Genomic DNA, 12639 nt, shown 5'->3' with positions numbered 1-12639 from the left:
CCACAGTGCCCTCCTTCTGTTGGTGCAAATGCTCCTGGTGAGGACCTGCACCACTGGCAGAAGGAGGGTACTATGGACACCAACAGCTGATTTGATTACTAAGGTGGCTGTAGGTCAACCTAACTTAAGTCGACCTAATTTTGTAGTGTAGACAAACTGTAAGTCTGGCAAACTAATACTGTTGCTTAAAAAGGTGGAAATCCAAGCTCTAGCTGTGCTGTCTGGATTTTCAATTGATTTTACTTTTTTACTCCAGGTGATTTGCATTGAGTTTTTTAAAAATCAATTTGTGAACAAAGCCCCATGCAAGTCCCTCATGAGATTAACTCACAGCAGTAGGTCCATTTCCCTGTGGCATGTGTATTTTGCATGTAAATGTAGGCGTTAACCTCAAAGCTTTCAGCATCTCATTACATGGGTCACTCACTCACTGACTTTTATTTATGAATGACAAATTAAATGTCCTGGTCCTTGGCATGGAAAACATAGTGTGTCATTTCGAATAACTGCTGTGAATGGCTGGTTGGGTGGATTCTTTTTTAATAGTTACAGAGTATTAGCTAGTGACATGTTTTTAAAGATTCTGGTGAATGGTGAGCAATAGAATTGAATATGTTGACTCTTGGTTCGTATTTTACCCAGGAATAACAGGCCCGAAGGTACTTCATGTCAGTAAATTCTCACAAAGTGGATCCTTCCCGTGAGGGGATATTTCCAGTCTGAAGCAGTATATGCTGGGGATTTAGCTGTGAGTCCCTTTAATCGTAATGGGAGTGATGCTGCTATAAATACCTCTGCACTGCTTTGAAGATTTATGCCACATAAACGTACACACATCAGGTTGTAGGTGCAGCTGTGGAACAGCTTTGTTTATGATTGACTGAAAGCAGTAGAAGAGCTACTGTATGAAGTTCAATTTTTGAAGGCTGCTCCTAACCTGTTAGGTACACTCAGACAGAGTATGGCTGCTGGACTGTCAGATGCAGCAGCTGTGTCCTGATGTTGAAGTGCAGTGGAATGTTAATAAAAAATACAGCAATAGGTGGAATGGAACATCAGCAATGGAACAGTTAAAAAATAAAGTGCAAGCTTAGATTCCACGAAGTATGCTTTCCTAGTCCTGTGTCCAAATAATAAATAAACACATAAAATATAGTACAAGATGTAAGCTGACACCTATATTATTGGTTTTAATATCAGCAGTGCTGCCTTAAGCTTTGTTTATATAATGTTACCCATAAATCCTTGTACACAGGTTATGGGAGGATAGATTATGTTTGGGTGCTGATAATACCAATTGGCAGATCTCCCACTAGAAATAAGCTATACATATAATTAAAGACATCAACATTATCAGCTGTGGGCTTTTTGTTCCTTCCAATTCGTTGGTCACAGCATGAAGGTTTAGTTTGTTTTTAAAATGATAAACACAAGGAAATATTTTTAATTAAATGTTTAGATTGTGTCTTAAATCCCCAAGAAAATAAAGTCATATGAAAGGCTACCACACAGCACCTTTTATCTCCCTTCCTCCTCGTGCTAAGACAATTTGGTGGCATATGGCATAACACACAACCTACAGCAACCTTTTGACTGAGAGCCAAAAGCTGTTCTGTCAGCAGCCCAGTCTTGTTCCCATTGACTTCACTAGGAGCAGCAGCAGATCATAGATGGACGTTTGTTGGCCCATCTGAATGGAGCTGGTGTTCTAAGACTAGTTCTTAGTGGGGCCAAGGAAGGAAGGGGTAGTGTGTGTGTGTGGGGGGGTCCCTGGTCAGTTGGGGAAGTTAGTTTATTACCTGTGGGGTTAAATAGCGCTTTCACAAATGCACAATACATTTCAGTACAGAAAAGAATTATAAGCCATCAAGCCCACCCTCCTTGTGAGCAACATAGTAGAGGGCTGATTCTCCTCTTACCTACATCAGGTTTACACTTTAGACTTCAGTAGAATCACTCCTATTTTATACTGGTATAAGTGAGAGGACATTCAGGTTCTAATGTTTGGCAAAGATCCAGACTTCATTTTAGTAAGTCATTTAAACTAACACATCATAGATAATGTCACTCTGCTGTGGAGGTAAGAGACTGAAATTTAGCAGTCTTTAGACCTGAACCAATGCTGTCCATACCTTGGTGCAATGTTATCTTTCAGGGGATCTAGAGAATCTAAACATGCAGTTTTGCATTCAGCTTTAGCCCACAACAACCAGCTGTAAATTCTTTTAATGGGTAGTACTCAAGATGTGTGGATCACTTTATTGCTAGTGCTATAAAGGAAACAATCAGGTTTAATGCTGGGGGAAGGGAGACGGGAAGGAAAGCCAATTCATTGGAATAAGCTCTGAACGTTTTTTTATGATGCCACTATAAATGCAAGATAGAAGCATTGTGTCAGAGAGCCATTCATTTATTTATGGAGTTTTAGCAGATGCAGTCAAATCATATTTCACTAAGTAATTTGGAACAAACTAACCTGAAAACAAATTTAAAACCAAAAGTGTATTGTGACAGGGTGCTGTCCCTTTAAGAGCAGAGCACAATGGGAACTCGAGGATATAGACTTTCCAGAAGGATGTTAGTGTAACATAGATGCTGGTGGAGCTTCGGGTCTGGTCCCATCTTTATAAAATACTTGCATAAAATACCCAGCATGATATTCCAAAAACAAAACAGATTTGGACACATTGCTGTTTAGTCTCGAGGGAATGGGAGAAATCTCTGAAATACATTAGAGTTAAATGCAGAAGAAGAAATAAACACTCTCTTTAGTGTTTGTAGTCTATAGTCCCCCAAATTAAATTTCCTATTACCTTATAATGTAAGAGTTATGAATGGACTCTCATGAATTCCTCCCCAGGTACTGGGAACAGGGTGGGTTGGAAAACTGAATTTCCGTTCCACAGGAAATTCGGACACTTCAAAATTTGTTTCGGTGCTATATGAGAACAGGAAATCTATTATGTAACAGCCCAAACAGGGCTTTGTCCTTATTTTCCCAAATCACATAGTCTACTGTCAAACACCAGCAGAATTTTTATCCATTATTTAAGCTTCAAAGATGGAGCATTTGGGATCCTATTGGTGCCTAGCAACATGCTGTGATTAAGTGCTGGTTGTAGCAGGCTGGTCACTGACCTTGCTGCAGCCCAGAGAAGGCTGCAGGCTTAATTGGAATCAATCTGCCTGTTACTGGTGGGGATTACTGACACTTGGTGGCAGTTGTTGGGCTAATGTGGTGATTGGCTTTGTAATGGGAGGCACAGGAAGTAAAGAAAAAGCTCAGCGGGTGAAGGAGAGAAGCTTTGTGAAAGGCTTCTCCTGCTATATACCTGTGCTATGGCCTGTCCTGAAACAGAGGATTGAAGGCGCGTGTGGTAGAAAAAAAACAAACCAGTTTCTGCATGTTTGTGATCGAGAGACCATGAAAGCAGCGTTACTCGGGGTAGGTAAAGAAGCGCCCTGTGATACATACCTCTCTCTTGCTCTCTGTTTATAAAGTCTGTGGGTGACTTATTAATAGTGGGAGGAGGGTAATGAGAAATGGGGGAAAGATGTCAGCTATTAATTTTGCATGTATGAAATTCATTAGGCAGGTCAAAGCATATGCTCTCGGATTGCTTTCTAAACCTTACTAAGCAAATAGAGAAAAAGTAATTCATTCAAAAGAAAAATGTGACCTTTGAATGAATTATCTGCTAAATGTCATTCGCCTGGCAGTACTCAAAGTGCCGGAGGGCTGAGCGTGAAGGCCCCAGTCTTGTATTCAGCCCCATTGAAGATCTTGTACTTGTCCCTGCTCCATGCAGATGCAGGGGACCACCATCAGGGCCTAAATTGTTTCTTTTTTTATTATTTGTATTCTTAAGTCTCCTAGGATGCTTCACATTTCTGCAATTTAGTTCTTGCTGGCAGATTGAGCATGCAGATCCAGCAAGATGGCTGCAGTAAGCATTATTATAGCCAGTGTTCACTCACACAGTACAAGGGCAAGGGTTCCATATCTACTTCTAAATCAGGTCTCCAATGTAGATACACAAATAGCTTTCTCTGCCTTTGCTTCTTCACTCTGTGCATGACTGATCCCTCCCTCTCTCCGCATGATTAAGAAGCCATTGCCCTGTTGATTGGCTTTGAGATGCACTTTATTTCCACATGCAAAGTATAAAATTAAGCCAACCTGTCTGAAATAGCAACAACTTGCACGGCAGCTGATTTTACATGGTACCTTATCTGAAAAAGGGGGGTGTGTGAGAGAGAGAGAGAGAGAAAAAAATTGTATTTTGATGCAGAAAGTTTGAATTTTGCAAATACTGCAACATGTGCCTTTAAAAAAGTGGAATGTACTAAATTAAAAAAATACAGCTTGCAACATCTGGTTGAGCTTTCTGTATATTTGGCTGTTGATGGGATACATTCTAGATTTCCAAAGGATGCCTGTTAAGGCCTGATCCTGCAGCTGGGTTTTGCACAAGTACAAAAGTTTGTGCTACTGAGACCCCAATCCTATAATCAGGCTATGTGTGTGGTTATGGACTCAGGAATACCTCCTTCTCCCCAAAAAAATTGGTGCAATTGCAGTGACAGTGTATTTGAAAATAATTTTAAGATTGAGTTTGCAAATGGACATGTATAGGTCTATAACTGTTTCTCTAACATGCACTATAAATATCTAGCCCAGGATTCTCTTCAGTATAATAAAGTCCAATTAGTCAAAGATAATAGAGGATATATATAATTTTGTTCAGCTAAATAAGATTTTGGATAAATGGGGACTCCTCAGAGCAAAAAATACACAGCTGGAATTGTGACCAATTTCAGATAATTTTTGGATAAGTGTGGCTCAGATAAATGAGGTTCTGCTGTAATTTATAATTACTTAGAGGTGCAAATCCACTGATCAAGGCTTGTTGCACAGTTTGCTCCCTAAGTGAAAAATACATCTGTGCTTAAATAGGTGGCAACACTTAACTAAAGAAGCTTGCCCACTTACCTTAGGCTGATCATTTCAGAATGTAATGGTTTTGCATTGTTAAAGTGCAATTATGGTGTTTTAAAAAAACAAACCAAAAAAAAAAAAAAAAACCCAACAACAAAAACCCTCTAAAAGCATCCTTGTGGGGTTCCATGTTTTCATTGGTAAACTATGATAAATCATTTTGTTAAAGACAATAGGGTTGGACAGATGGTCTTGCAAATGACATTTAGTCAACAACTATGTTGATGTGCAAGCCAGAAATGAATTCAGTTCATTCTCCTTAAGCTGTGTGGGTTCTGCATGACTGACAGTAGTAGAATCTTATTTTTGTCACTAAAGAAAGCAGATAGGACTCTGTATAAGCACAGAGAGCAGATCTGTTGAGTAAAAGGGTGTCACCTTTACATAATCACTTTTCAAGGTAGAACCGCACTTTAAGTGACAGCTATTGAAAATGTAATTACACACAAAATTGACTGTTTTGTGCACCTGACTGCATAACCTGCCTCCTGAAAATGGAGCCCAATATACACATACTGTCAATATCTCCATGTCTCAGGACCAGAATATTTCACCTTCATAAAGGTTACCTACCTTAAGAACATCTCTGTTGCCTTGGGCAAGATTTAAAATGTTGCCCCCGCTCCCCACCTGTTTCTCCTAAAGGCAGGGATTACAAAATTGCCTCCTTCATCACCACCTAGGTGGGTTGCCTAGGTCTGGGTGCTGAATTCAATAACTAGTACTCTTAGGGGAATTCTGCACCAAAAAATTAAAAATTCTGGGCACAATATTTTAAAATTGTGTTATTTTGACAAAAATATGCAGAATGTAATCATGCCAGTTTCAGTTATTTTGGTCATCTATTTCGAAATACCTGTGAGCAAGTATCTCTGTAACAATATAGACCACAAAAAAGAGGGATTCCTTACTAGGCATATTAATACAGAACTTGTAGTTTTAAATGAATTATTACTCAAATACAGAAACTTATTTCCCACACCCCTCAGAAGCAGTGCAAAGGCATGGGGGAATGGTGGAGCTGGGGGAATGGAGGAGCTGAGGGAGAGGGAAGTAATGCCTGGAAAACCTGGAGGGTTGTTGGGTGAGGGTAGGAGAAGTATGGAACAGTAGTTTGGGAGGGAGGAGTTGGGGATTCCCCATGCAGCCCTTGGCTGACCCCTAGCCTTTCCCATTAAGCTAGGCATATCTACCCATCCCTATGTAGCCCTGCATCCCCACTCACCCAGACATAGCTATCCCTGTCTCCATTTGTCCCTTCACCCCCACTCAGTCACCCTCACTTCCATCATCCCCATGCACTCCCCTACCCCCTGTCACCATATGCCCCCTGGCTCAATGCCGTCACCCCACTAGCTCCTGTGACCCCACCCCAGTCTGTCCCCTCCCACAAGCCTGTGTGGACCCCTCTCCACCAGCTCCATGAGCCTCATGCTATCCATCCCCCTCCATATCCCATACCCCCTCACCTGGCCACTCTGGCAGCGTGCTGTGAGGAAGGATTAGTTTTGAGTAAAGAATAAAACAAGTTTAATTACAAAGAGATTTTAAGTGAGTACAAGTTGCAAGGTATTTAAATTAGAAATGGTTACAAGAGAAATAAAGATAAAATGTTTTCTAGTAACTAAACTTAAATTAGACTTAGTTCAAGATAAAATCCCTTACCGCATGTTCCCAGCAACAAAGCTGACCAAATTCTCAAGTCATGATCTGCTCCCAAAGTCTAAAGGGCTAGTTTTTTTTTTTTGTTGTCTTAGGTGAGAGAGAGTGAGAGGGAATGTGGGGGGTGTTTTTGCCCCTCACTTTTATAGCCACTCTTTGAAATACATTTTCCTGAGAGTTACCCCTAGATAAAGTTCCTTCCAGCTGGAAGGAAGGAGACAGAGTCTTGTGGTGAAAGAGATTCCATGTTATTTGCTAAAATGCAGCTCAGTCTGCTCCTGCCCCCTTTCTCTGCCAATGGATGGCTACTTGGTTGGTGATTGCCAAACAACTTTGATGACACCTAGGTAGAAGCGTTAGTGTGTCCTTTGTCTTTGAGAAATAGGTTTACATCCTCCCCAGGCTTGTCTGGTAAACACACTTCAGTCATCATTTCAGCTTATATTCATAACTTTACATACATTGCTACATACATTTCACTCTGATGCAGTAGAACCTCAGAGTTACGAACACTAGAGTTACAAACTGACTGGTCAACCGCACACTCCATTTGAAACCGGAAGTACGGAATCAGGCAGCAGCAGAGCTAAAAAACAAAACAAAACACATACAGTACATACTGTGTTTAAATGTAAACTATTAAAAAAAATAAAGGGAAAGTTAAAAAAAGATTTGACAAGGTAAGGAAACTTTCTGTGCTTGTTTCATTTAAATTAAGATGGTTAAAAGCAGCATTTTTCTTCTGCATAGTAAAGCTTCAAAGCTGTATTAAGTCAAGGTTCAGTTGTACTCTTTTGAAAGAACAACCATAGCTTTTGTTTAGAGTTACAAATGTTTGAGTTACAAACAACCTCCATTCCCAAAGTGCTTGTAACTCTGAGGTTTTACTGTACACACATTTCAGTGGGATATTATTGACCAGCAAGTTATTAGTTTTCAAATGATATGCCACAAAGCCTATTTTGTACAAAGATTATTACAATGGTGTATGGGGTGTGAATACAGGGGGGCTTTCACTTACAGTAGGGCACTGTGCTCTGTGACTTGTGATATGTGATCCTTTATAGTCCAGTTTCCCTTTATAGAAATTATTTCAATCTGCTTTGGGTGGGCAGATATACAGAACTTGGATAGTAAGAAAAGAACTCCTCTGTAACAGGTTTTATTATGATAAAGGGAACAGCAGGAAGAGTTATAGTTTGGGCTACATAAGTGTATTAATTCTAACTCTTTTCTCAGTTACATCTGAAAAACGTGTGCTATTTATGTTGAAAGTTTCCACTTGGTCTCTGCACAAAGTGTGCTTTTTTTCCCTCCGTTTTGATAAAGCGGAAGTATAATAGTTCAGCTGCTTTTGAGTTTGCACTATTTTGCATACAATATAATCACCTATTAGAATATATAATTCTGCATATAATATTAGCTTTTCTCCTAAAAGAAGTTGACTTTTCCCCCTGGCATTTCCTGACTATTGACAACCTTAACATTGCATATTGCAACCTTAACATTCTTAGTGTCACTTTTGATGGACTTAGAATAACCTGGAGATTCTTCTTGTTTACTAGGCAGTTACTAAATAGCTTGAGCTTAAGAGTCTGAAGCTAAAACCAGGTATCTATAACAAACTTGACACGAAGTTAGCCCTTGATAACAGTTATTGCCAAGGTAAGAGGAAGCCCTCAAGGAGAAATCTGGGGAATATAAACCAAGCAATCCAAACCAAAAGAGATTTTGAGGAATCTTTGTGAGCCAAAGCCACAGGATTTCACACTTCTCTTCTTTGAGCCTTTGACATTCAAGCTGAATCAGGACCCAATTAGTCATGTAGTGTAAGGAAAACCCTTTCCTGTTATTAACCAGAATTTCAAATGCTAAAGTCTGCTCAATAGTAATTAGAGGGACAGAGGCCTGTACATATGCCTAGGGTTTAGGGGTTAAACTCTACTGAGTTAAGAGCCAGAGGGTATGTCTACACTGATGGTGACAAAGTAGCCCCCATCAGATCGACCTTTCTGGATCGATTGAGTGGTCAGTGAAGACCCTCTCAATCGATCCAGAAGTCAATGCTGTAAAACCACCCCCTCAAGTGGCGTAGCGCTGCGTTGATGGGAATGTAGTTCAAGTCAGTGCAGTGCAGTGCAGTGAAGGTGCCACGGAGAAGGGAAGCACAGCAGTGGATGGGAGTTACGCAAGCTACTCTGCATAGCTTGCGTAACTCCCATCGACTGTTGCCGAGTTGCCAGATGAGTGTAGACCAGGACTAAGACTCATAACAATATTCAGCATGCTTTCAGCGTATATTTTTTTTTTTTCCTGTTGGAATAAAATAAAAGCTTGAAAACATCCTTTTTTCTCTGCAGATCAGTCAAAAATCAAAGTAACGAGAAGGAGGAAGTGCAAGGTTTATCCTTTGTTTTCCTTTGTTTATCCTTAGGGTGATGTGCTGAATAAGGAACATATCAACAAGAATCATATATAATGCAAGATAGAAAAGCTTGTCCATATAGTGTTTTAGTTTGTTCTACAAAAGCCTAATCTTGCTCTTATTGAAGTCAATGGCAAAATTCCATAGATTTTTAGAGGGTACAGAATCAGATCCACAGATACTATGGGCCTAGATCCTGTGGTGATTGATGGAACGTTACATAAATGTGTATGTAGTAACCAGCAAGGTGGTGGTAATGGCATCCAAGAGGGAACATTGAAAAAGACATAGGGCTGATAGTGGACAGCAACTTAGACAGGGGCTCGAAATACAGTATGGGAGCAAAAAAAGCCATTCAAGTTTTGATTGCAGGGGAATCATGCCACCTTGCGTGGAGGCAAGGATCTCTCTCTGTATGGCTGTGATGTGCCTGATCCTGCAATATTGCATTTGAGATACCACCTTATTTGGAAGAGAGACAAATTGGAGAGAATTCAGAGAGGAGTAACAACAACAGTTAGTGAGCTGGAAGGACTGATACACAGAGAAAGATTAAGAATGCTAAATATGGAGAACTTGCCTTATAGACTAAGGCCATGTCTACACTACGGAGACTATAGTGATATAGCTATAGCTATGCTGGTATAACTCTGTAGTGTGGACACAGCTTTCAGGGATGGAAAGGGTTCTTCCATTACAGGGGCATCACCTCTTCAAGCAGTGGTAGCTAGGTCAACGGAAGCATTCTTCCATCAATCTAGCTCAGGGGTGTCAAACACGCAGCCTGCGGGGTTAATTTTTGTGGCTCACACACTCTAAGCGCCACCAGCCCAGGTGCCCCCCAGCCCCTGGAGCGCTGCCAGTCCGTCCTGCCCCAGAGCACCACCAGCTCAAGCGTTCCTGGCACCTCAGCACTGGCCCACCCCAATGCTGTGCGTCGGTCCACCCCATCCGCAGAGCGCTACCAGCCCCCGGAGTATTAAGCGGGTATGGAAAGTGAGTAAGTGAAAGCTGTGCCATTGTGCTGCCCCTTTATTTACAGTGCGGCCCGCCAAGTGAACAATTTTGTCTTAAATGGCCCTTGTGGCCAGATAACTTGGGCACCCTAGCTGCATTTGCACCAGGGGTTAGGTCGGCATAGGTACGACACTCAGGAGTGTGGATTTTTCACATCCCTGAGCACTGTAGTTATGTTGACCTAAATTTTAAGTGTAGATCAGGCCTTAGAGGGAACATCATGGTCTATAAATAGCTAAAGGGCATTAATACTGAAGGAGAGGAATTATAATTATTTCTGGTTCCACCCCCTAAATATGAAACTAAGAAAGGGAAACTGAGGCTGAACAATAACAGATCTGTGGCAGAAAACTTTTCCTATACAGGGGGACAGTCTACCAAGGGAAGTGGCCAAAATCCCATCACTTGGGACTTCGTCTAATCTTTAGCCTTACACAATGTACTGTAGGAAACTCTCCTGCACTGGCTGAGAGCAAGAGACTGGATGATCTAATAGCAGTCGTAGTTAGATTGATAACTAGCTACTATAGTGAATAGTTCATCAGAAATGTGCTTATTTTTTCCCACTTTTGTTCTAGGTCCGACCCGTAAAATGTCCCCAACTGCCAGTGCCATGGACTTTTTTCAGCTCTTTGTCCCTGACAATGTACTAAAGAACATGGTGGTGCAAACCAACATGTATGCCAAGAAGTACCAGGAGAGATTTGGCAGAGATGATGCCTGGATGGATGTCACGCTAACAGAAATGAAAGCCTTCCTGGGCTACATGATCTCAACAAGCATTCACCACTGTGAGTCAGTCCTCAGCATTTGGAGCAGTGGCTTCTACAGCAACAAGAGCATAGCGCTGATCATGACACAGCTGCGGTTTGAGAAAATCCTGAAGTACTTCCACATTGTGGCCTTCCGTTCCAGCCAGGCGACACACGGCCTGTACAAAATCCAGCCCTTTCTGGACTCTCTGCAGTATGGCTTTGACTCTGCTTTTAGGCCTTCCCAAACCCAGGTAAGAGTTAACTTCTTGGTGGTTGAAATCTTAGCTTGCTACATGCCTTAGGTTATTTACTAATGACCATTAATACCAAAACCACAGAGCAGTTGCCTGTAGGAAGAGTTAGGCATTACAGTGAGACACAATGCAGTGTGATTGTGACTGAGTACAAGTGACGGCAGCTTACTCTGAGTGACTGCTCTCTTGAGCAAGAATCTGCAGGGCTTGTGACTCTCAAAACAATAGAAATTGCAGATGCTCAGCCACTCAGGGGTTGGCCCTGTCTTTTGAGCCAGGTCTCTTTGCCTTACTGATCAAAATACGTTTTCGCTGCTGTTGGCACCACAGCACTGGATCTTAGTGCCTCATGCATTGCTGACAAAAATGTCAGTGAAGTTCTAATTGTGGACTCTATTGCTGGTGCTGGTACAGGAGGTAGATAGAACCCAACTGGATTTTTAGATCCCAGGTTCAGTTTGCATTTGGGGGTTAGGGGAAACTTCAGGCTTGTAAGCTGAGCAAGTTTCATATAAGACATTGAGAAATCAAACTTGGAAACTTGTGCTATTGTTCTTATCGTTACTTATCTGATTATTGCCACACAAGCTGATAAGTAACTAAATAAACCAAGATCAAGGAAATACAACTTTAAAAAAAATTCCCAACCTATATCATTTACGCTCCCGTCCACAGCACAGAATGTTAAAAATGGCAGCAGCTCTGTGGAAGATTCAAAACAGCAAATCAAACAGAAAACATTCTGAAGACAGGGCTTTCCCACCCATTGACTTCAAAGGGTGCAAAATCCAGGGCTTAGAAGCTTGATCACAGTGTTTGTAAATGCTCGGAACGCTGGATTCATATGGGACATTTGAAAAGCACAAATCCAATTAGAGAGTAATGTGACTCCACATATATCTCCCCTCCCTGCCCCCCCATACGAGCTTTGTAAACTTAATCAATGGAATCACCTGTACCCCACTGCAATGATTAAGCATCTGAATCTCTACACACAGTCTGTATAGAATCATAGAATCATAGAATATTAGAGTTGGAAGGGACCTCAGGAGGTCATCTAGTCCAACCCCCTGCTCAAAGCAGGACTAACCTCTGCTATATCACCCCAACCAGGGCTTTGTCAAGCCGCAGCTTAAAAACCTCTAAGGATGGAGATTCCACCACCTCCCTAGGTAACCCATTCCAGTGCTTCACCACCCTCCTAGTAAAAAACTTTTTCCTAATGTCTAACCTAGACCTCCCTTGCAACTTGAGACCGTTGCTCCTTGTTCTGTCATCTGCCACCACCGAGAACAGCCTAGCCCCATCCTCCCTAGAACCCCCTTTCAGGTAGTTAAAGGCCGCTATCAAATCCCCCCTCACTCTTCTCTTTTGCACTTGTGCTTTGTTTTGTATGGAGACTTTTTTTTTTTAAGGTGACAGCCATTCTCCCCTCCCTTTTCTCCCATCCAGTGTGTGCATTGATTTTATAAAGCACCCTTCAGATATATTAAGATGATCATCAACACCACACCCATTTCATCAAAA

General features: G+C 41.5%; 1 protein-coding gene across 6 annotated transcripts in view; it reads left to right on the top strand.

Annotated features, from left to right (window-relative positions):
* PGBD5 (piggyBac transposable element derived 5) overlaps positions 1 to 12639 on the top strand; it is an 82558-nt gene that overhangs the window by 25530 nt on the left and 44389 nt on the right. For all 6 annotated transcript variants that reach the window (XR_010917580.1, XM_067535804.1, XM_067535802.1 and 3 more), the window contains exon 2: positions 10682 to 11109. Coding sequence is in view for 5 of the 6 variants with exons in the window: in XM_067535804.1 (XP_067391905.1) it covers positions 10682 to 11109 (428 nt within the window). In the remaining variant the exon portion in view is untranslated. The remainder of the gene's footprint in view (positions 1 to 10681; positions 11110 to 12639) is intronic.

The sequence above is a fragment of the Emydura macquarii genome, unplaced genomic scaffold (genome assembly GCF_026122565.2).
Source record: "Emydura macquarii macquarii isolate MOO-44397 ecotype Brisbane River unplaced genomic scaffold, CSIRO-AGI_Emac_v2 contig_3517, whole genome shotgun sequence".
NCBI classification, from domain to species: Eukaryota; Metazoa; Chordata; order Testudines; family Chelidae; genus Emydura; species Emydura macquarii.
This window is presented reverse-complemented; position numbering and strand designations above follow the sequence as displayed.